This window comes from Periplaneta americana, chromosome 5 (genome assembly GCF_040183065.1).
Source record: "Periplaneta americana isolate PAMFEO1 chromosome 5, P.americana_PAMFEO1_priV1, whole genome shotgun sequence".
In the NCBI taxonomy this organism is placed as follows: Eukaryota; Metazoa; Arthropoda; class Insecta; order Blattodea; family Blattidae; genus Periplaneta; species Periplaneta americana.
The window spans coordinates 61,018,509-61,045,016 of NC_091121.1; the positions used below are offsets into that span (position 1 = coordinate 61,018,509).

Genomic DNA, 26,508 nt, shown 5'->3' on the forward strand with positions numbered 1-26,508 from the left:
TGTCAAATGCCTGGCATTAGAAAACAACAGCAACATATTTAAAATGGAGCATTTGGGGGAAAAATCGTTGTGAAAATCCATGATCACTTGTGACCTTTCCTAGTCAGTCTAGCGGCTGCATTGGAGATGTTGGCAGTGGTACATCAAGGAAATACGAGTAATTACCATAGTAAAATACTCCCTGAGACTGGTAATTTCTTTAGCAACACAATAAAATTTGTTTTCTTTTTTGTGATAACAGGTAGACACTTCGTGGCAGAAAGAGAAGCTAAGTCTTACATTTGATGTGAAGAGGATAAATAATAATTCAGATTTTTGGGGTTTGAAAGCTGGTATGCACATCGAAAGTACTGTTCCTGAAATTGGGCTTATTTCTTTTGATCTTGATCATTACTCAAGAAAAAATAACCAAAGGACAATCAAAACCACTGCAATTCTGAAATACAATAGCCAGCATTCAACTTTTGAAGCCAACTGGAAGTCCGACAAATCAAGTTTATTTGGAGATATAAAACTTAACAGTCCCTTTCGGTGTCTGGAGTTTTTGAAACATACTTTAAAATTTACAGATAATCCTATCGAAACCAGTGGCAGCTTAGAGATGAACTGGGCAAGAGACAGCAAAATAATTGCAGATTTTGTTATAAAGAAGGCCGATGGTGCTGCAGGAGTATTCCGAATTGTTACGCCATTCATTGGTTATGAGCTCACTTCAGCCGAATATAATTTCACAAAATTTCGAAGTAGTGATGGCTCTTTCCACGTAATAATGGAGGCTGTTACTGTTTTTAAGGATTATCTAGCCATGTTTGATATTTCAGGATATAAGTCTAAGACATCCCTTGCAGGAACTCTGCAGTTCAAAACGCCATTTACAGATGACTTCAGAGCACATGCTCTTCATCAGTTTGATAAAGGAAAGCTTAATGAAACTTTCTTACTTAGTTTAGCAGAACATCAGCTCTTGCATGTGTATTTGGAAGGCGAAGTCCATTCCTTTCCAAATACTCAGTTATCTGCAGGAGTTAAGATTCCAAATCAAAATGTCTATGTGGCATTAAAAAATTACTTGCACCCAGAGAGCTTGGAGTTCAACTGCCAAGGAAAATGGAATGACAATAATATAACTATCTCTGCTCTTGGAAAATACGTCAATTCTGATGACGTTCTTTCTATTCATTTTGATATGACTGCCAATAGCACAATTCTCCCACGAGGTGTGAGGTTATCTTTTGATCATATCTGTTCTGCAGGTACACTTCAAACCAGCCTTCTGCTACCATCAGACATAAAAATTGAAAACCTTTTTTCTATCAATGATTCATTGAATTGGGAAAATAAGTTAAACTTTCAGACACCAAGAAAAATCGGCTCAATTGTAAATAAACAGCATTTTAAAGATGGTTTAACATTAGAACATGAAATGATAGCTAATCTCAATGGTGAACAAGCATCAGGAATTGTTACATTTGTTAGGGATGAACAATCCGTCACTATTAAAGAGGCAAAGGCTATCGTTATGACGCCTTGGACAGATCCTGTTACAATTTTGTACAAACTCCCAATGGATACATCAGATATTAGGCCAAGTGTTGTTCTGCAGTTCAGGCGTAACAAGGAAATAAGGATTGAGGCGCAGATTCAGTACCAGTTGCTACAGAGTAGACTTGATATGCAAATTATATCTCCATTCCACAAACCCGTACTAGTCAATGCATCATATAATCTGGAAAAAACTAATTTCACGGGATTAATACTGATACAGTGGGAAGGTAAAAAATGTAACATAAAATCTCATATGCAATTCGAACACAACTTAATGAAAACATCAGGAGACTTCTCCATCACGCATTCTGACCAAGCCACCGATATTGCAAGTGGAAGTTTCAGTTACAATCTTATTGATCCGGAAGTAACAGCTCATGCTCTCGGGGTATACAAAGATCAGAAATTGGGTTTCGGATTGTCTTTGTTATTGGGAAAAAGAGTATATAAAGGTTCACTTACGGTACAAACTCCATTTCAAAATTGGGAGAATTTATCATTGTCTGGACAAATTAATTTGGTGAAACCAACCAAATTAGCTGTTATGACGTTCTCTAAAAATCTTGAGGATATTACAGTGTCTGGTTTATTTAGTTCAGATGCGAATTCTTCTAAATTTAGTGTGGCCTTAACAAGTCATATCCCCAGCTTTCCAAGCGTTTCTGTCTATGGCAGCTATGACATTTCAAGCTCAAATAGCCATATTTTTGAACTCAACTATGACAGCCAAGGGAAGAAAATTGAATTTCTTGCCAAAATACAGCTAGATGACGATTCTTTCATAAATTCACTATTGGCAGAAAGTACTCTGAAGACTCCATTTGTTGGTTACGAGACATTGACTGCTCATTGTTCCTACAATATAAGAGAAAACGAGAAGAGATTTGATCTTAAACTGATTAAGAGCTCCTGGAAGTTTACCATCGAAAGTAAATGTATATTTAGTCCTGGAGAAGGGACTGGGGAGTTAAATATAGAACTGCCTTTTGAAGATCTTACAGAAATGTCACTATCAGTTCGGTATGCTCTCAGACCCAGCAGTCAGGAGAGGACTCTTAGCATCTTCATGTCTCGTAACGAAGTAGCAGTGGAAATGAAGGGAGCTTTGCTTGTCAGTCCAGGTGGCTCTTTGACAGCAGGAGTTGAAATTAAATCGCCTATTGAAGGATATAAGAATATCGCTTGTAATTTAGCTCTCTCTGCATCTCCAGGACAACGCAAGAGCATAACACTCATGTTTTCAAAAGACGAAGAGCAATACATGATGACTGGGACATTTGAAAAGAATAGAGAAGCAAGGCTTACTATAACTACGCCTTTGAAAGGCTATCATATAATTGATGCCAAAATTGGCTACGTTATAAGCAAGGAAGATACTCTAAATTCCAATATTAAGAGGAGAGTATACGCTTCATTGGATATGCCTATTGGCAAGAGTGAAATAAGCATCGAACTAGATTTAAGAAAAGTCAACAGCATAATTTCAGGTACCATCGTATCGCCGTTATTAATGATCCCACATTTTGAAATGAAGGGACAGTACGATGTCCGGTCATTCCCTGCTTCATTTAGCTTTATTGTGAATAAAGATATGATTAATTTCATGGGTTTACAAGTCACGTTAGAACAAAACAGATTAGTGGGTGAAATAACTACGCCCTTCCAAAGATACCAAAATATTGGATTATCAGGGTCTATTAGGTCCAAGGAGAATAATAAAATGACGCACTTAAAATTAAAAATTGGTGAAGATTCATTTGAATTGTTCAGTACTGTTGCTCTAGGAACGACGACTTCAGACATTCGGGCAGAGCTTATCACGACGAAACCAGGATTCGAGAGGCTTGTTCTGCATGGACAGTACGACTTGTCACAGAATGACAAGACAGCAGAAGTGACCATTTCTCTGGATTCCATGAGCACATATGAATTGTTCATTACTGGAGCTGCAGACTCTAAGATTGGACAGCTCAAGATTCAAGCATTCACACCATTATCAGACTATCAGAATATAGTGCTAACTGCAAGATACGATTTAACGCAAGATTACTATGCTAATTTCGTGTTGGAAAAGAATGGTTCAAAATCAAATTTTGGAGGTCATGTAGTATTAAGTGATGATGGCACAGTCTTGAGAATTGAAACACCTTTCCAACACATCAAAGATATTTCACTATATAGCACTTACCAAACAGGAGATGATGAAAGTTCTGCACGTCTTACAGTTACAAAGGATGGAATCTTGACTGTTCTAGATACTTCTTTTGAGCTTTCAAACAACATTGCAGTTATCAAAATCAGCACATCATTTGAATCAGTACGTGAACTTATCATTACTACTGACTTGAGTGGGATTTCAATGAGTGGAAAAGAATCAACAATTTCAGTGTCTGTTCTTAAAAACTCTGAGTATTTTCTCAGAGCGTCCTCATATATTAACGTCGACTGGAATAGAGAAGTTAATGCTCTGTTAAAACTGGATACTCCTCTCTTACCAAATCTTAGTCTTAGTTTATCCTTTGTCCCATCATTCTCTCCATCCAAGATAAAACTGATGGTCACAAAGAATGCCGAGAAAATCTTTATCTTCAGAAATGAGTTTGATACTAAGCCCAGTGGCTTCTCATACAATTTTGAATTAACTTCTCTCCTAAGGGAAAAAGAACAATGTCTTTTCAATGTTGACTATTCTCCCAGTGAAAATTACATGATGTTTAACATTGATATGTTAACAGCAGGACAACAAAAGCAATATGTTGGAGATATAAGAATTAATAAAAATAATAATGAATTGAGTGCAATTTTAAAAACTCCCATCACGGGATATGAAAATTTCTCTTTACGATGGAAACACTCATATAATTTCATTCGAGGCGAATTAATCACTCCGTTGAAAGGGTATGAAAATCATACACTGGCTGCTCACTACGAAATTCAATCTAAGGAGAAGTCTGTTACATTTCTTATTAGTACCACTGAAAACCTTATTAGCTTTAGGGCTAATCTAGAGCATATTAATGATGGCAAAGAACTAAACATACATATCATCACACCTTTCAGTGCGTTTAAGAAGTTCGACTTTCATATTCTGTATGTAAAGTCAAATACTAAGAATAAAATGGGGCTGACAATTAATCTGAATGACAGATATTTTAAAATGAATGGAGAATCAGATATTAAGAAAAATAGATTGGAAGCAATGTTGGCTGTATCTAGCTTTTTACCAGCTTTAAACAATATGAAAGTGAAAATATTCTATGACTTGTCTGAATCTCTAGCTTTGGGAAGCGTATTGGATATAGGAAACATGTCCCTCAATGCTACCGGCACCATTGATTTTGATTTATTACAAGGAGAAATATTAGGATATTTGGAAAAATATGGACGGACAATAGAACGCAAAATCTCGTGGAGTTTGGAAAATTATGCAGTAATGAAATCGGCTAAAATTGCAGTCAATCTTACTGAAGAATTAAATTTTGCTGTTCATGCTAAACTTGAACTTAACAGTGTAGATAACATTGAATTCCAAGTAGCTTACAATCAGTCCGAGAATATTTATCCACTGACATCTTCTACATTTAAAATAGAATGGAATGTTAGAAACATCACAAACTTCAATGCTGGTCTGCATGTTGTAGTAAATAACGAAGTAATCTGTGAAATAAATATTAATGCAGATTTAAATAATTCGGTTGAATTTAAATATTCTGGTGTCTTAATTTATTTTACATATTGTAAATTCCACACTATTTATAGAGCAATTAACAATAGTCATATTGAATTATCTTCTCAATTGAACTTTGGATATAGTGAGGAAGCAACTGGTTTACTACATTTTAGTCTCACGCCATATACAGCAAATTTCTCCACACAATGGAGTGAAATGTATTTCTCAGTTGGATATGACTTGACCACAAATTACAAAATATTAGACTTTAAATACAGACGTGGCAGTAACACGTATGGTTTAAGTACAAATCTGACCTTAAACAAGTCTGTTTTTCCATTAGCATCCATCACTCTGCAAACGCCTATCAAGAACTACTATTTTCTTCGTGTCAACAACCAATACATTACAAATTCAACACACAAAGGATTTAAGATACTGATACAGAGGGAGGAAATCAATGGTGAAGTTTCGTTGATATTATGGAAAAGTAAACATAGTACTGGAATAAAGAGTAATATATCTCTGCCCATTGGAAACATGAACACCTGGTATGGCACAGTCAACTTTGAAGCAACTTCTGGTCTAGAAGGCAATGTGAATTGTTCGTGGGATTCTACAAAGTACTCGAGTGTTTACTTCAAATATGTACCTGGCTCTCTGGTGGCCAGTGTCAGTACTCCTTTCACAGGGTTAGTGGATTTAAAAACAGAATACTTGATGGAGAAGTCACTAATGGCAAAAGTAAATTTTTCTGTCAATTATGGAGAAAAGAAAATACTTTTTTATGGAACTTATGATTTCAGTAAAGAAAATAAACCTGAAGTTAATGTTATTTTCAATTCTCCATGGACAAAGTCTTTCATTCTTAGTGGAAAATATGACAATAGTGAAACTCCAAAATTTATTGTGATCTTGCAGAGGGAAAATAAAGTGACAGTACTGGATGCACAGTTCAGGTATGATATGGAAAACGCTGAATTCAAAATTGATGTCAGTTCCACAATTGAAGCCCATATGGAATATAGTGTCAAGAACAGGGAAGCATATTTTGAAGCTGAAACTGCTGACTTCAGCCTCATCTTTGGTGGACGTTTAGTCGAAGATGAATTTACAGGGATACTGCATGTCAGAACACCTTTCGATTGTTTTAAAGAAATTATGGCTGAAGTAAGGATTGACATCAGTCGATCTGCTATTGTAAAAGTGAGGTGTAATGATAAAACATATGCTTTACAAGGAGAATTGAAACATACAGAAGGAAAGTTCAACGGTCAATTCTCTCTGATTACACCATACATAAATTTTAATGGAGTTGAATTTGAAATTAAATATGATAGTGAATCAGCCTACATTAATGTTGGAAGTCCAGGAGAGGCATTATATATGGGTTGTTCGTATAAGTTCAGGGGCCGTTCATATTTTGTGCGAGCAACGCTCAAAGTGCCATCTGTTGAATTACTGAATCATGTATCCTTTGCCACTTCCCTTGATGCTGAAAATCTCACAGCTCTAGTGATGGGCCAGTGGAGTGCAAATAAAGTGATGGTTATTTCAGCAAAACTCATACAGAGCAATCTATCTATTATATTGGAGACGCCATTTCTAGGAATAGAAAGGATTGTAGCTACAAGTTCTTTTAAAAATGACAAAACACAGCTGTTACTTGTAGGACGGGTAGAAGTAGGCAATGGTGGGGAAAAGTTCCATGTTCAATTAATTATCGGGAATGGGCGTGTACAATATTCCTTTTATATAGAAACCTTTGCTGGACTAAATTACAACCTTACTCTTCAATATAAAGACAAAAAATATATGTCCGCAAAATTTATTTTAGGGGACAAAAATACGGAAAACTTTTTCGTAACTGAAGGTGTTTTGAATGTGGAAGAAATGTCTTTAAAACTCAAATTTAATCACTCATACTTTATTAATGCTGAATATGAAGGTCGTCTCACGTACGCTTCATGGCGGAATGCAAAGGTTACTCTGCAGAATACACTGGATGGTAACACACATTCAGCTGAAGGATCATATATTATCTCTGATAAGGGTATCGTTGTGAAATGGAATGAAAAGGCACCAGATTCGGAAAGTTCTTCAGTTTTGGGTGCAACATATGAATACGATAATAAAAATGAAATGAAAGCAGCACTCTACTTCAACGACGACATTCTTTCCGTTTCTTACAAATTCAATGAGACATCTCTGATTGCAAGTTTTAAACTTGACAGCGAAAATATTCTTAAAATTAAAGATACAAGTCTTGAGTTTAAAGGGACATACATACATGTTTTATATGGCTTGTTTGCATATAAATATGAGGACTACTCTGGTAATCTAGAAATTGCGCTGGGCAAAACAAATGACACTTTATTTGCTCGTGGTACTATCGACATGGAACAATTCCTTGGCCCATTAAATCATACGGCTGAAATTATATACAACACGAAAGATCAACACGGAGTTGTCAAATTCTTATATGAAGGTAAGACTAAACACGTGATAAATGTAATTTACGAATTTGAAGACAAAATCTTTGAAATTACAGTAGATGTAAACAGTAAGATTCTTGGAAAGCAGAAAATACTCTTATTATTGAAGAACGATTGGAAAACTGCACATTTTGAAATAATGAACGTACTTAGCATTAGTCTAAGACTGAAGCAACATGAGGGATCTCTTACAGTTACATCTCCTGGAATGCAGCATGAGATTTCATACCACCTATCAAATGACAAAGGCTATTATGGACATCTGGAACTAGTAACACCTTTTGTGGCAAACGGAAAAGTAAATATGACTGTTATTACTAAAAATGATGTGAAACGAAAATACATAGAACTAAAGTGTATCAGTGGTGCAGCAATTCATCGTTTTGCCCTTGAATTAAATGATGGAGTCGAAAAGAAGACAATAACAATGCAAATTCTTGGTTCATCCAAGTCAGTTCTGAATTTAGATGCTTCTCTTAAGCTGGATGGTGGTACCATTCAAGCCAACGCATCACTGGATTTGTTAGGAGTGGCGAGCAGTGCAGAGCTGCGACACACGTGGGCAATGCCCCTAAACTCAGAACTGAAGGTGATGAGTCCCTACCTCCCTAACAATGTGCTGCAGATTGTTCTCGACACAGAGAATGACTCACTAACGTTGTTTGGTGGGTTTGGTGGTAAACAGTTTGGACAATATATCATGCTGGAAGGAGCCCTTAATCGTAGCGAAGGTACTGCATATTTGAATTTGAAATCACCAATGTTGTCTCTTGTTCATTCTGCTGGCATCAATGGCATATATAGAGTTGATGAGGGAAGTCTGTACAACATAGGCTTCTCTTGCTACTTCTCATCAGAGTCAGTCTCCAATTCTGAACTATCTGCAGGATTCCAACTTTCCTCACAAGGAATTGATACAGCAGTCAAATTTCTACCGCCGTGGAAAGACAGTGATAACTACGGAGTTACAATTTCAATACCTTTCATTCTCAGTAATGACATGAAACCTCGATTAGCCCTGAATCTTGGGAATAATAATACATACTCAGTGCACGGAACATTTGTCAATCTAGAAAACATTCAGGAAGTAGGATTTGGGGCACAGTACCGACTTAGAAAATTGGGCGGATTTTTGACAATCGAGAATAATCCAGTGACTAGATTACAAGCGGAAATAGATCTTCCGCTAGGTGACAACAAAGGTCATTATGGAATAAATATAAAAACACAGAAGGGACAAAATTTGCTTGGAGTCGAGAATGCACTGAATTACACTCACATAGGAATTCAGTGGGATGACAAAGAAATTGAATTCCGGTATTCTCTCTCTTATGTTGAAACTACTGAAGAAATAGCAGTTTCAAATGATACAGTCCTAAAGTGTACATTAATCTTACAACTGACAACTCCATTCCGTGGATATGAACAGAATATTCTGAAGATGCACGTTAACCTTTCACCATCACAAAGTCTCATCATAAGCTCTGTAAAGTATCCTGGATATTCGAAACCCTTTGGCTTTGAACTAAACTACCATCTGAAGAGTTATAATGACGTAAGCTTCGTAAGTCAGCTTCATATTCCGTTTATATCAGCATTAGAAGATGTAGCTCTTGTTTTCAGTAGTAAATATGAAGAAAAGCAAGGCGAGTTCAGAAGTGTTCTCGGTGGACACTGGAATAAAGAAGAGTTAGCTATCACGCTGGAGGGCAGTTTAGCAGCAGAATTTGTTCTGAAAGGTTCAGTAACACTTAAACTTGTAGGACAACCATATGCGTTACATTTCAATTATGGAAGCTCAAACAGAAACTTAATGGGGCCTTTTGTAATTAAAGTACAGCTTACATCGCCTATAAAAGTTCTAAAGAATGCAGAAATGTATGTTGAAGTCGATTTGATGAAATCTGTTCTTGCAAGCCTAACTCATAATTCTGAAGAACTTCTTGGATTCCGGGTGTACAGCGATGAAGTCACTCTCTTTGCGGTTGAAGTTAGGAATCCATGGAGATCAGCTTATTTTATGTTTGGTTATGATATTAGCAAAGATATCATGATACAAGCAGAATTATCCTGGGATATTAATGGGATGAATAAGTCACAAGTCGGTGTAATATTTGCGTTAGCTAATGGTCCTTACAATAGAAACGATCTGTCAGCTACATTAAAACTCCCAACACGTGTTCTGGTTTTAAATTGTACTCGTTGGCTGTCACCAGCAAATATAGAATATTCAGGTAGCTTCTCGTGGAAGAAAGGTCAAGTTATTGGCTTTAAAACAGTTACGAAAATGAATTCTTCTTCTGAAGGATTTATGCTTTCTGCTTTGAGTCGCATAGACTTACCATTTCGGTCATTTGAAGTAGAAACTCATACAAGTGCGAGATTGGATGTTGGCGCTTTAAAATATGCAGATGTTGGAGTAGAGTTCCTCTGGGATGCACTTGGGAATAGAAACAAGAGAATTGGTATTGAATTAAGACATTACTCACCAACAGTAGAAATTGTGCTGCGACATGCAGCTTTGGAAAATGATTTCGTGGTTCGCATTGAAAAGAATGGTAAACTAGCATATGACAATCTGCCTTTTACAATAAAGATGGAAATAGAATATTCTCCTCTGCCTGAAGATCTTATTACATTGGAAACACATGTACAAAATCCCACGGATGCCTCTTCGGGATTAAATGTGGGTTTCACTTTACGACATATACCTACATCTATAGACTTTAGAATTTCAGCAGAAATAATACAAACTTCAAGGGATTGCAGTGGTCAAATACGAGCAGAGTACCTAAACTCATACACAAGACAGAAGCATAATTTAGAAATTTTGGGAAAGATTAGTTCAAAACATCCAGAATTTCAAGTTGCAGTCAAGACAGCAGAGAATAGACTGGAAGCACAAGGGTTGCTACAGAGTAGTGACATGAGCTCTTATGGTGCTTTCCTCGAGTTTCATATGAACCAGAAGGAGCCCCTCAGTGTTGCAGCCAGTATTAACATAGCAGAACCAAGAGCAGAGCTAGAGGCTCATTATGGGAACAGTCGCAGCTACAAAATATATGCAGGAGTGCCTCACAGTCGTGAGATCATGTTCAACATGAAACATGTGATGTACGGAATGGAATATGAAGATGCTGCGGTTATATTAAGACTCAACACAAGTCAGCAGCTGTGGTCGAGGATTAAGTGGCAGCCACGTGCTCTCGGTGACCTGAAAACTGGCCTCCTCCAGGAATATTCAGACATTAATCATGTAATTCAAAGCATTGGCAGTGGCTTTTCCGATGTCTGGTTGAAGGATGTTGCTTACAAATGCAACATAATTTATCCAATATTGACTGATGCTATCGAGAATATAGGTTCAACATCTATGACTGAAATTGGCGCAATTTACAAGGATGTTCTGAATGTAGGAGAAGAGATGACAGCCATGTACTGGAGGAATGATTTTTACTTGAGGGACATGCAACCATACTTTAACAAAACTATGTAAGTAGAAATAGAATTATTGTTTATTATTTTTTATTTAAATTTTTATATTTTTAGTACAATAACTTGTTTATCTATTTATTTATTTATTCAATAGACTTTGACATTACATAAATTTAATAAAAGTATTTTATTTTTTCTCCCAGATCTTACATTAAAGAGAAAGCATCAGGAATTTGCCAACTACTTCTTGATGGTGTTGAGAGTGTGTTTCTGTCAATAAAAGATTTTGTCGCATTGATTGTAAATTCACTTCAGATTGATTTTTCTCGTGTTTTCCACATCTTACATGACTTTAAGGTAAGTATTAGTAAGCTACATTGTTTCAGTATTTCAAAGTGAGACATATGAGTTGTAGTTATCACTGAGTCCACATAATCTTTGTGATATTTCAATGTACACTTTAAATTTTTACTAAATGTCAAAGTCACAATACCTCTATAAAATTGTTTAAGAATGCACGAAATGAATTTCTACTGTTTGTTCTGTGGACCCAGCTTTATCTGCTGTATAAACATTTCCAAAGATATTCAATTTATATATTAAGTCCACGAATTTGTGTAAAATTCATGACAATTTACAAAATAATGACAACAAATATTTTGCTTTTTAAGAAAACAAAGAATATATTTTGTGTGCAGTTCCGAAAAAGAAAGTGTTTTCTTATTTTGGTGTGCAGTAAATTATTTCTTTATGTGTCTTTTGAATTACAATAAGGTTACACACCCTACAATTAATAATAATAAAAAAATAATAATAATAATAATAATAATAATAATAATAATAATAATAATAATAATAATAATAATAATAATAATAATAATAAAGTAAGAAGATAGATAAAATGAAAGCAAAATACAGTATATCTAACAACATATTAATAGTAATTTATAGTACCTATGACAGTAAAATTAGATTTGAACTGAGAGTGGGAAGTTTAGTGTCCGAGGAAAAGCTGAGGGTGATAATTTCCACGAGCGCATAAAATCTGTTTATTCTCGGGTACTATACAATATTTTAACCATTACTGGGTATCTAAATTTCATTAGGACATACTGGTATCTAAATTTAATTTTAAGTTGTGGGCCTTTTCTTTATAATGTGTTGTTTGTGAAGAAGTTGTAAATGAATGAATGTATGAATTTTATTGTTGCTAATGTGTTGGTTGTCAATGAGAGAGTGATTTAAAAAAATTTAATTCACATATTATACTTAATAGTTATTTATGGTACTAGAGAATCAAGACATATTTTATCCATGAGTGGAAGGTTATCCATCACTTACAACACTTAAAAAGACTTATTAGATTTCTAATTAAAATATAATTGTAAAATATTAGTAATTCATTCCTGGAATATCTGTATTTAGAGTATGGTCGTCTGGATATGTATGTCACAAACATCATAATACGTAATATGTGAGAATCGATATAGGCTAATAATTAGCCTATATCGATTCTCACATATATAGAAACAATTATTGTTTCTAGACAACCGTTTTCATTGTTGTTGTAGATTGAATGATACAGTAATTGATTCATTAATAATATTTATGAAAATGTTTCTACTATTGTGAAAGAAGAAGAGAAGATACGGTATACCAGACAAAGTTTTGAAAGAAACCAAGTGTGTTATATCAATTAAATCTAAATCTACATATGAAAAGGAGTATGACATGTTCTATGATTGGAGAAGATTCAATGGTATCAGAGGTGTGAATGAAGATAACATGTAGTGTTTGTAGGCTACTTTATTCATACAGTGGTTAAAGTGATACTTTATACATCCTTAATGTTAAAGTGTTACTTTAGTAAGTTGATTTCAGTTATTAAAGTACAACTTTAAACGTAAGTGTTGGATAAAAACTTTTAATTCAGTGCTGTGAATAAAGCCATTGTTTAGGTTGCTAAGAACGGTAAAATAAAGACCTGTTTAGATACAGATCATGGATAAAAACAATTTATAGAAGCCTAGAACAACTACATATTTTCATTTCTCAACTGTGGTACAGACAAACAATTTAAAACTACATTTGAATGACTACAGAATATCTTTATGTAAAGGAAAAATTATAATTATATCATTAGTTACAATTTTTATACAGAAATTCTAAATAAGATTAATTATATTTAATGAACATTATGCACAATTATAAAAGAAGAAATTTTCTTTCAGGTTGTAGCTGATAAAGCAGTGACATATGTTGTGAATTTCATTGAGGAAGCAAAGAGAATGCATGCAGCTTCTAAACAGTACCTGAAGTCAAGGATTGAAGCTATAAGATCAGAATTAGCTCATGTTGAACAAAATATGAAGAAATTCTTGGTTTTCGTAGAGAATTACTTAATTGATCTCGTTACAAAATACATCAATTTATTGGAGCCATATTTGACAAAAATAGAAAATACAATGGAGCTTCTAAGTCGCAGAGTCATAGATTTTGAAGATAAAATCAGTGGTAAGAACACTTAATATTTTATGCTATTCAGAGAGTTTGTATTGAGTCTTAGTCAGTGATCATATTTGCTGAGATATATTCTCTGTATTGTTGGAATACATTATGGGATCATTTTAGTTAACAACAATAAAATTTCCTAAATTATTTTGTGGATTTGGTTCATGTTTAGTAACTATAAATCAATTTAGTCGAAAATGATGTAAGGTTTACTATATGAAATATGATTTCTAATCAAAATTTAGATTATAATTTGAATTTTAAAAATTGATGTGTTGTTTGTAGCACACAGTTTTTTATATCATTACAAATAAAAATGTTATTACATTACCGGTACTAATACATAAGCAAGCAAAAAATGTTGCCTGTTATTATTCACGAATGTGTGAAGAGTTGTAGTTTTGAAAACTACAATGTATTTAAACTTCATTTATAGAGCAATTAATGTATTAAACCCACATATTCGTTTACCAGAATATATACTTGACATGGTGCAGACATTGGTGGGAGCTGAGGAAGTACAGGACTTAATTGCCTTGTATAACAAGTATGCCTCCTGGCTGGAAGAGCTTCATTTGCAGGAATATGTTGATCAACTTACAAAATTGTTACAAAGGTAAGTTATTCATTTACCCGGTACTTCAGTTGAACTCGCTGATAAACCAATTAAAAATAAGAACAAACCATAGGAATGTAAGCATTAGTAGAAATTAAAATATACTGTAGATTATATAGTATAGGGCCTACTGTACCACTATTTTTTTGGAAATCACAAAATGAGTTGCTGTAATCAGTTTATGAATTTGAATTTGCTAATGAATACAATATGATCGTAAAAAATAGATTTATATAGGATTTATAGAATTTAATATAGTATCCTCCCCAATAAAAATTATAAAAACGTATAATTTCTTGAAATGATTAAATATCATTACGAAAATACGTTCTCATTACACAGTATGTATAGAAAATGTAACATTGTAACGAACATAATTAATACGTCCATATTTAGAATTCACAGGATTACATATGAAAGATTGAAGAAAATTGGGTTTGCAATGAAAGACCTGCCCTTGGGCAGAACACTAAATGAAATGATGATTACCAGTAGGCTTATATGACATATCATTTATATATTATTATGATAATACAATATAATTACTGTTTAACACGATACTAATGACTTTTTTCATCCATGAAAATTTGTTATCTCTATCATATAGGTTGCCCACATAAGGCAACTCGAATTTAATTGACTATTATAAATCAGAGAACTGTCGTGTTGTTGTTTCTGACATAACTGTTGTTTCTAGTATTTCTGTATTATCAAGAATGCTGTATAAAAATTCAAATTGAAAACCAGTAATTAAATTCTTCCTTTCTTTCTGAAAATATTCTCGTAGATTTTTTTTATTAGCATTAGGCCTACTTCTTCTTATTTCTGACATAGCATGATTGAATGGTCTACCTACTGGTAGTGATCACATTACTGAGGTGGTTGTTGTTATTATTATTATTGTTATTATTATTATTATTATTATTATTATTATTATTATTATTATTATTACCACCGCCACCACCATCATCATCAATACTATGCTGGTATAAGCCTTATTTATTTTCACTTAATGATTCCAAGATTTTCGAAGAAAATTAAGTTTATTTTACCGATACTCAAATTAATAATCAATTTAACTAAAATCTATGATTTTATATTATTGTGTTACTTTTCTTTATTTCAGCATTCAAAAGCTTGTTATGCATGACATCCAAAGAGTTTGTGCTGACTACTTGGATTACATTAATTACGTTACCAATACCGTGAATGATATTTACAAGCATATCAATGCAATGCCATTAATTGCATACACTAGACACGCTGCCAACTTGGTTTATGAGAAGGTAGGAACTGTTAGTATTGCATATATATAGAACCAATAGCAAAATAAAAAAATATATATACTGTATATATTTTAATGATTCTCCATGTTTGGAAAAATACCTCCCTTGACAGTACATAACGGTAGTGTAAGTTCTTATTGAATTTATCAATAGCAGATGTGGATATTTTATGCAGTATTTATTATCTTGCATACCATACCAAAACGAAATATTCAACTTCAGCATTTATTATAATTTTAAGAACAGAATGAAAACAAAATTATTCATGAAAATAAATTAAATAGGTATTATTTCAATGATAGATCTTTTATAAACTACAAATTAATACATTGAAAGTAATAATAAAAATTAAAATAAGAAAATACGAAATATAAAAAATAATAGATACTGGTAACTTATGTATATAATTCGTCAGAAAGGAAAAATACTTCAATAAATTTGCTTATTTCTTTATTCATTATTTGTTTCTTCACTCTTTCGATCATTCGTCCATCCATTATATATTTATTTACTTATTTACTCAATGATTCACTCACTCATTCATTCATTCATTCAATCATTCATTCATTCATTCATTCATTCATTCATTCATTCATTCATTCATTCATTCATTCATTCACATGGTATCTCATGATTTATGAAAAATAAGTGACTGTTACAATAACATATTACTTCGATAAAATTGCTTAGCATAATCTGAAAGAGATTTTATTGCATTTTTAATTTTGTTTTTGTTTATTTTTAAATAACTTTCGTTTTAAGTTTATTAATATTGTAGTTTATTATTTTCATGTATATGTTCATCTTTTTTCAATTGTATGTAGGTAATTATTTTTTATTTTAATTATTTCAGAATTACGGCCAGCCTTATGGTCTAGTACCGGTAATCAGAGCTTCTGACTTCATGAGGTCCGGGTTCGATTCCCGGTTAGAGAATAGATATTCTTCCTTAAAGGGGAATTATTGCTGTGTTCATGGTCTGAAATTTAGATTAAGTTTAGATTTAAGACCTCACTTGGCACCACATAATCATATCATATCATATCATTGGGGTAATGTAATTCTGCCTTTCAGGTGCCACAATCTCAGAAGTGGGTTACACCTAAGCCATTACCAGAAGAAAAGATCAGAAATGTCGACAGACAAACTGGTGACATTAGACAAAAAAAAAAAAAAAAAGATCAAAATTAGTATTGATACCTTTTTATTCGAATATGACATTCATTGCTGAAAGTGTATGCAATTTGTAGCATTGTACATATTGATAATCTATTTTCACTTGGTAACAGGCCCATTGGATGTGGGAACATTATGAACTAAGCAACCACATCAAGAACCAGATACACAGCTGGATTGAAAATTTGGACAAACTACTGCTGAGGTTGTTGAATGCCATCGATATGGATGCAAGCTCTCCGACAAAGAGTCTGACACCGAGCATCACACTGCGTCCTGACATTGGCCTCGTCGAATATAGCCAGAAGCTGCCCATAGACTGGCACGGGTTCAACGAACTGCCAAAATTCGAACAATTGCAGTTGTACGAACAAGCCAAGGATCATGCTAATGAGATTGCTAGTCTCGATAAGTGAGTTCATGGTTTTCAGTACAGTATTGGGTAGATTGCCGGTATTAATTTATTTTATTTTCAGTCATTAAATTTAACACATAGAAAATCATACATATTTACTGCAACCAATCAAGAAATCTAGTGATTTATCTCAGAACTTCTAAGATGGATGGATGGATGGATGGATGGATGGATGGATGGGTGGATGGATGATGAATGGATGGATGGATGGATTTTTTCGTCCAATAGATCATATATAATGATATAGAACACGCCAAAACAAATACATAAGTACCAGTACCGGTAATATATACGTACAAATATACATTAAAATAGGCATGAAAATACACTGAAATAATACATAAGAAAACATATAAGTTAAATGGTCAGCATACAGTGCTGTTCTCATCTCTTCAGTTTCTTGTATCTCACCGGGTAGATCATTTATCATTATATTAAATAAAATAAGTGGTACTTGAGATTGCTTCTTGAGGTAAGCCACAGTGAGTTTGCTTAAATCTTGGCGTAACTCTTCCATATCGCATAGCACAGAAACGTTATGAAAGAAAGTTTTAAAACCATTTAAGCATTCTGTTGCAGATTCCCAGTTTTGTACATTTTTTTCCAGTAGTTTTAGACACCACACTGAGTCGCAAGCTCATTTAAAGTCAATAAAGGTAGCTAATTCCTACTGTTTCTCTTATATTAACAGAATCTTTTATGTCCTGACTCAGGAATACTGTTTGCTGTTAAATGGAATGGAATTTCCTGAAATCTGCTTGTGTAGACTCGATTAAGTGTTATTTCTTTAGATATCAGTTAACCGTACTATAACCATCTTTTCCATAATTTTGCCTAGGACAGATGTTAATGATATGGGTCTGTAGCTCTCTGGTAGATTGGGTGGTTTATCTGATTTTAAAATTAATGCTTTTCTCCATATTGCCGGTATTTTTGTTTTCCATATTAAATATAAAATTTGTAAACATTTTTCAATGGCTACTGAGTCTAAGTTCATGATCATTTCGGAAATAATTTTATCAGGTCCAGGGCTGTTTTTGGGTTTTAGTTGAGAAATTGCAGTTTTTAGTTGTAGCATTGAGAAGTCAGTTTCAAATATCACCCCCTTCAGTAACAAGTCCATTATTTTTAATGTTGTTTTATATATATTAATTTTTCTGTTTTCCTGTTTTTTTTTTTCATATATTTAGGTTACTTTATTTGAATTTTAAAACGTAGATGTAAAGGCAATTGCAATATTTTTTCACCTGTAAAGAGCTTATTTTTATATAATAGGGGAAGTTTTCTTCAGCTGTGATTTCTTGTTACTTATAGCTGCCAAGAAATTATATATATATATATATATATATATATATATATATATATATTACTATCTTTCCTGTAATCTATAGATTCCAGTAATTTGTGAAAAGAAGTTTTCTAAGAAACTGTTAATTCTTTTCTAAATTTAACAGCAATTTTCTTCCACTCCTGTATATCAGCTGGATTTTAACTTTTCTCTGCTTAGCTTTGGCTTCCTTTTTAGAGCAATGAGAGTTTTTGTCCAGAAAGATTTGAATTTTTTATTTGAAATCTTGGTAAAAGCTGACTTTAAAATGGACTTGCAGAAATGGTTTTATACTTTATGTGGTCCTAGATTTTCTTTAATATTAATACTGGGTGTTCAGTTCAAAGTGTGTCACGGCTCGTTGTATGCTGTCATGCGGCTAGTTGATGAGCCTAGATAATTTAATCTTTCTACACTTCCGCAGAGGTGTATTACCTATGTGCCAGAGTAGTTGCCTTGTAAGTACGGCGTTCATTCTGAAGAGTACTTACCGATATGTATGGTAACGCCGGTAGTGGCAGGAATGTGAACTGTTTGGAAACACGTACTGAGGCGAGTTTTTTTTCTTACTGTCGGGATATGGGGAGAGGGTTAAGACGACTACTTACGTACAGTATTTGTTGACATTAACTTTGACAGTCAACATGGACACGGAGCATTTGATTTGTATTCTGGATTGTTGCCGTATGCAACCGATGATAACAAATACCTTGCGTACGACTTGGCTGCGCAAAACATAGTTCGAAAGAGGTTATGGTAGCACACAGACTTTACAGATCGCCATCTGTTGCTACGACGTTCAAGTTATACCGTACACGTTCTCAAGTTCAGATTGAACGCCTTGATTAATAGGCAACTTCTGTGACATAAAAGCTGAAACTCGCTTCAAATTGCTGACTGCTGTGACATAAAAGCTGAAACTCGCTTCAAATTGCTGACTCACAACAGTGACGTTATGACACACTTTGAAATGAACACCCAGTATGTACCAGTGCCATTTCTTTATCTCCAAGAGCATTTAGTGTTATAATTATTTTATTTTATTTATTTTTTTAATTTTATTGTGGTAATTATCTTATCATCTCTTTCTGATGTCATCCATTATTATTCTTGAAGCCTGTAGAATGATGTCAGATAATACCCAGTTTTAGATGCTAAAAAGTCTGATAGTGTAGTTACTGTACAGTTCAATACTATCTGAGTAACCACACTCAGCTGAATGTGCATTGAAATCGTCAACAGTGATAGTTTTTAAGTTACAGTATTTCTAATTGTTTTTAATCTGTATTCCATTGCAGAATGCTTAGTTTCTCTTAGTAGAACAGTTTGCTTTCTTTGTAGGGTGCATTTGAAAGTATTTAATGTATATAATTTAATTGTAATCCATTGAGAACCATGTGGAGGCAATCTACTTTAACCCCCATCCCCCTTTGCTGCAATAATAATGGACACTGAAAGATATAATATTCCACAAAAAATTCTGTTATTCGTTCAGTTATATAAAAATAACAATGTCTTAACCGACGTATTATGCTGCATTGAAAAAAGAATACCTGATGAAATTTTATTCTTATTTCCAATGTCTCCTTCATCATCATCATCATCATCATCATCCTTCACGAATTAGGCCTCTGTAGACCTGTTTCGGCCCCATCTAGCAGTCTTCTTAACGGTCTTCCTGGTCGACGATGTCCTCTAGGTTTATATTGCATCATAATTTTCGGGATTCTTGAATTTTCCATTCTTCTTACATGATCTAGCCAATTGAATTTGTATCTGCTGATTTTTTCTTCTACTGACTCTACTTCTAATTGTTCTAAAATTTCTTCATTCCTTTTTCGGTCTAAAAGAGTATATCCTGCTGTCCTCCTGAAAAATTTCATTTCCGTTGCTTTGATTCTGTTCATGTCTTTTTTCTTTAATGTCCAAATCTCGCTTCCGTATAAAAGGGAGGGTAATGCTAGTGTATTATATATTTTTATTCTTGTAGATTTTTGTACTAATTTAGCTTTTAATGTATTGTTTATTATTCCTAGAATTTGTGTAAATTTGGTAATTTTCTTGTTCACATCGTTTTCGTTTTGATAAGATATTTCACAACCCAGATAATTGAAATTTTGCACTTGTTCGAGGCATTGGTTATTGTGTATTATCTTACTTCTCACTGGGTCTTGTCCTAAAAATGCCATTACTTTTGATTTTTGTGCTGAAATTTCCATCCCAAAATCTTTTAATATTTTATTTAATGTATACAATCCTCTTTGTAAATTATCCTCTGAATTGGAAATTATGACTTGATCATCGGCATAGAGTAAGGTATTTAATGTTAGAGCACTGGTTATTTTGATTCCTGATGTGTAGTGTCTCCTTCATTTCTATTTTCCAAGCGATTTAACCAAATTAATTTCATAGCTATTATGTGGTTGAAATAAATTGTTCTTTTGCTTTTCTTTCTACGAACATATTATTTTACTTGATGGATCTTTAAAACAAAAGCAAAGAGTTGTGTTTTCTGCAACTCGCAGATTTTCGTGATTGTCAAGGATACAGCTTTTACACATGTAGATTTCAGAAGATATAATTTTATTTAAACATTGTTTCATAAGTATAAATTATAATTTTGACATAGCATCATAAAAAGGAAAAGAAAAAATAAATGTATTCATTTTATTGCAGGTACAGGTACTACTTAATGGACACTCTGTATGACATGACGAACAATATCTCCATGACATCGGTATTGCCGCCTTTCTCAGCATATGGCATAGTAGCTGGCAGAAAGCATTACATTACATTCGACAAGAAGTTCTATGACTTTACAGGAGAGTGCAGTTATCTTCTGGCTAGTGACTTCCTCAATAATAAATTCTCTGCATTTGTTACTTACGAGATTAAGGTAAGATCATTTTTAAATACAATTATTTGATACATTATTCTAATAGGCCACAGTCCCAACTTTGTAAGCACATACGAAGATTGACTTGCTTGGGATATCACAGGAGCGATACAGTTAACTCCAACTGCAATATAAAAGTAGCCTATTATTGGTCCTGTATCCGTTTTACATCGTGATGAAAGGAAATTAAGAGAAGTATTTATTGAAAAAACAGATTAATTTTTTAATTAAGCTAAACTTTTAAAAATCATCTACTTCACCATCATGCCCTAAAGCTAAGGTTACCAGATTTTTTTCACAATTTCTGGGGATAGATATCGGCATCTGAAAAACTACTTTCAACATTTCTATTGTTTTCCATTCATGTGTATTGTATTAACGTTATTTAAAGAATTAAAATACCATACTCATCCATTTACACACTAAAATTATTTTATTTTATTTATTTGGCTGCAGTGCATTACAATGTTGAATGACAGCATTGACATCCGGTCATATAGCTATCACTCACTTATAAACATACGATTTTTTATATATACATAAGTAGATCTTCTTACATTATATGCACACATACAATATAAAATTTATTTTATATGACATTTAACTTTTTTATTTCTCTCATTCATTTTTCTCCTACTTTCCAAAGGTATGTTCCTAAGGATTTTATTATCTGTTCATTTGTAATTCTTGATATTTTGGCTAAAACAATTTCATTACTAAAATTTAGTCACTCCCTTTTCATAAAACTGCCACTAAAATGATTAATTCTACTTATCTACTATTTAAACTACTGGTTTTTCAGAGGTCTGAATGTATTTTAAGGAGATATTCTCTGGATCCCAATTTTGCAGCAAATACTTGAACAGATAAGATAGCAAGCAGGGCTCGAACAATTTCTAAACTCATTCTGGATTGTTGAGATTTCCTTATCATATCCATTGAAAAAAAAAAAAAAAAAACTCCCCACTGAAACATTAGGGTACTTCCAGGAAGACATAAATATAGTTCAATAAACTTCTGGAGTTGTGCACGGGGAATAATTTTCCCAGGGAAAAATTAAAAAAAAATTCACTACATTTTGAGCAAAGAGCACCATTTTCTTCATTCCACTTTCATATTTTCTCTGAAGTCACATGGTTCTTCAAGCTGTAAATTTCATCAAATAAATTATCTTCATCCACGTCAAGTGCATCTACATTTGAAGAAAAATAATTGACTTTTCTTCAAATTTCTCCCTTTCTAGAAAATACCTTAGCTATACATTTCATTGATATCTTGTGAATGAATAACACAGGAACTGAGATATTTAACAGCATTTTCATAAAATTTACAAGAGAGACTCAGAATTCTGTTGTGGAATAAGAACCATTTCTTCTAAGGATGCCAAAAGTTGCTTAATTGATGATGGGATAATGTTCTGTTCTTTCCTTGAGTTTAGTTTTTTTTATTGACCTTGAAAAAATATGGAAGACTCGACTGCAGTTACGTCCTCATCTCCATTTTTGATTATGGCAACATGTAACAAAACGGTAAAATTGCATTAGCAAAATTCATCCACAGCAATGCACAAGGATCATTATTAATAATTGAAGCATCAGCTGGAACAACGTTATAAGTTACATTTGGTAAAATTTACAGGAGCTGCGAAAATGTGTACACATACAGCGTTGTTCTTATAGGGTAGCAAACTTTTGAGTGGACAAATTTCACGTACTGCACTGATGGACAGTTGCAAGCCAAAGAGTATAGCAAGGTAACATGACATACAACATTATTACACGGAAACACGCCGAATGAAAATTTTGTAACTTACAACATTGTTCCAGCCGACGCTTCAGTTACTGAACCAAAAATCCGGGGATACCTGAGTACAAATTATTAAATCTGGGGATATTCCGAGGACGAATTTTGTCCGGAGATAAGGAGCAAAATTCGGGGAATGTATCCAGGAAACGAGGACATCTGGTAAACTAACTTAGAGGACAATGATCCGGTTAGTTGTTGTTGAGATGCAAGGTGGCAAATAGGGAAGCATTAATCGGCCAAATATTACCAACCAATCTAATAAACTATCTATATGGTGTGAAACATATCCAGGCCATAAAGAAGAGACTCTCGCTACCGATACCTACTTTTCTTCTCGTTTCTAACGTAACCTTACTCTATTTGCCGAATTGAATCCGTTGATATTTGCAACATTTCCATATGTGTTTGTCATTCTGCTTTTCAGTTGAACTTTTCTATAATAAAAATCATCATCACGTTGCTTAAATAAATGAATTTGTTATAGTATTCTGTATATTACCTCTTTACTCAATTTTCATCTTTTTGAAAAATGCAGAGCAGAAATTTCCGTTACTTGTTCTTAATTCTTTTATGTTGATTTTATATTGACTTTAGTACGAGGAATAATTTCGCGTTAAAATTTAATTTCTCCAACCTTCGGGGCAGGCAGTTCACTTCTTTGGAGCAGCCAACTATAATGGCAGCAACAGAGTACAGTGAAACCTCTCATTTACGGACATCAAAGGGACGTAACAATCTGTCCGCATCTGGGAGGTGTCCTTTATTGGGAGGGAGGCTCCCAAACCTAACAGTAAATTTATAATATGCATTATGTATCCCTTCACGTTTTAAATTAAATGTATTACTGTAGTTTAATTCTAAATACAGTCTACAGTGCTACAGTAAATTCTTTGCAACTTTGAACTATAGTAGATAAGACCGAAAAAGGAAAATACAGTATTGTGCCAGGCAATTTTATTCTAGGTCTACAGTTATGCAGTACTGTAATTTACAATTTTCAACTTAACCTTTATGTTGAGGTGCCATGTCTCTCGAAACAGAACAACTGATTGAAGTGAAGAGAATAATCTTACTAACCCTATCATATGTCGAATACAATTTCACGATCGCGGAAACCTTGGACACATCAGACAGGTTAAATTTTATGAATTTATCCACGCGCTTCCAGCTAACAAGGGGTAGGCGGCTGGGCTAGTGGTAGCCTACGAGACCCTTATCGTCTTCTTTTATGTTAAGAAATTTCTGTACAGTTTTCAAAACTAAATTTTCCATTTTTGTAACACATTGAAATCCAAGTTCTGTCCGCAGTCAGGAGGTAAAGCAAGCTTTAGGACTGTGAAACAGCTGTCCGTGTCTGTAAACGAGAGTTAAATTTATAATTATAATTATTTCTGTATTATTTCATTTGGGACATAAAGATCTGTCTGTATTTGAAGAGTGTCTGTATCTTGGGGGTGTCCGTAAGGAGAGGTTTCACTGTAGATACACATTTTATATGTCGGACAATACTAACCCTGAATGAAACTTGTGTGTAATTCCGAAACATTGGAGAAAGTAAATCTCAGTGCATAGTCTTCATCACAGTCCAACCATTCTGATATTTCATGTAAGAAATTCTACCACAACTTGTATTTTTAAATTTCTCATTACTTTATGATATCGTTTGTTATTTTTTTATATTTGGGTTTAATGCATAATTGATTTCATTTCATTTTAGAACAGGGAAGCAGTAAAGAAATCACTGACTGTATTATTAGAGGGCTACCGAATTGAGATAAATCCTAACAAACAAGTGACAGTTGATGGTCAGAAAGTGGAAATGCCCGTGGAAGTTAATAGTCAGACATGGATCAAAATTATTGGAGAGAGAGTTGTTATCCACAGTGAACTTGGAGTAGAAGTGGATTGTAACTTATACCACGACATCTGTACAGTCGAACTATCTGGATGGTACTTTGGTAAAACAGGTGGATTGTTGGGAACATTTGACTATGAACCAACCAACGACTTGTCTCTTCCAAATGGGACCAATACTCAGTCAGTGGAAACATTTGCAGATAGTTGGCATGTCGGGTCTGCACGATGTTACTCGACAAATCATGCATTGACATCTACTCAGCATGACGCAGAAACTAAATCCTCATCAGACAGCAACCAATGCACAGAATATTTTGAAGAACCACTCTCACCCTTGCGTCCCTGCTTTTCTCGCGTTGAAACTGATCCATTTTACAAGATGTGTCTCTCAGAGCTAGCTGATAACAAGACAGATGGTGTTTGCTTGTCAGTGGCAGCTTACGTGTCCCAATGCAAGAAAGCTGGTGTAGACATCATGATGCCCCACAACTGTGGTGAGTTGCATGGTTATGCACTTAAACTGAATATATTCCCTCGTTTAAGCAAGGTTTATTTTTTATATTTTATAATACACTAATCAATCAATCAATCAATCAATCAATCTTCTTAATGTATCCAGCTGTTTGCTGACAACATAAAGTCCACTATAATCCACTGTAGTCTATTCACTTGTTGTGCTATGAAAAAAAGAAACAAAAGAATTAAGGCCAGTTTTCACTTAGTACTTTCATGTATCTAATCCCAGAACTCTAGCTCTGTAATTTAAATAATATTTCTCGTTCATTTTTCATTCTTAAACAAAATGTAGATAGTAAAAATGAACAACCCCAGTTGAAGGTGTTGGATTTTTTAAGAGTAATGCAAAATTCTTAACATACTTTTCTTCAGAAAAAAGTAAAGCTGGAAAGTGTTTCGTAAATTCTCGGCATGGTGAAGAACCCTGCTTCTGTATAAGAGTTCTGTAGATAAAATTTACCAGCTGTTTATCGTTCAAATGAAAATTCAACTCTCTTAGTCTTATCAATATCTGTCGATCTACTATCAGCAGTATTAAATTCTAATTTACAAGTGCCTCAATTTAGAAATACTGCCAGACTAACAAATTCTAGAAATGTCTTGAATTGATCACAATTCACCAACAAAGAAATCAGAACTAAACTTAAAAGAACTAACCAACCAAATCGAACTAGATCAAACCAGACTAACAAAGTCCAGAAATGTTTAAGTTTACCAAAGCCAAATTGAACTGAACCCAAAGAATCAACCAACCTAAGAAATGAAACCAACAAAACCAGCAACACTAAATCAAACTGCAAACCAAAATTACCCAATCAAAACGAAATCAACCAAGTTAACTGACCAAAACCAAACTAAGGCAAACCAAACCAAACAAATTCGACCCAAACCATACATACATACATACATACATACATACATACATACATACATACATACATACATACATACATACAT

General features: G+C 33.7%; 1 protein-coding gene across 1 annotated transcript in view; it reads left to right on the plus strand.

The window, feature by feature from the left end:
• The window catches only part of LOC138699709 (uncharacterized), an 86,219-nt gene that overhangs the window by 51,046 nt on the left and 8,665 nt on the right, over positions 1-26,508 (plus strand). The window contains exons 18-25 of the mRNA XM_069825792.1: positions 242-11,202; positions 11,349-11,502; positions 13,377-13,659; positions 14,131-14,272; positions 15,399-15,558; positions 16,848-17,146; positions 21,153-21,372; positions 24,896-25,529. Of these exons, the coding sequence (XP_069681893.1) occupies positions 242-11,202; positions 11,349-11,502; positions 13,377-13,659; positions 14,131-14,272; positions 15,399-15,558; positions 16,848-17,146; positions 21,153-21,372; positions 24,896-25,529 (12,853 nt within the window). The remainder of the gene's footprint in view (positions 1-241; positions 11,203-11,348; positions 11,503-13,376; positions 13,660-14,130; positions 14,273-15,398; positions 15,559-16,847; positions 17,147-21,152; positions 21,373-24,895; positions 25,530-26,508) is intronic.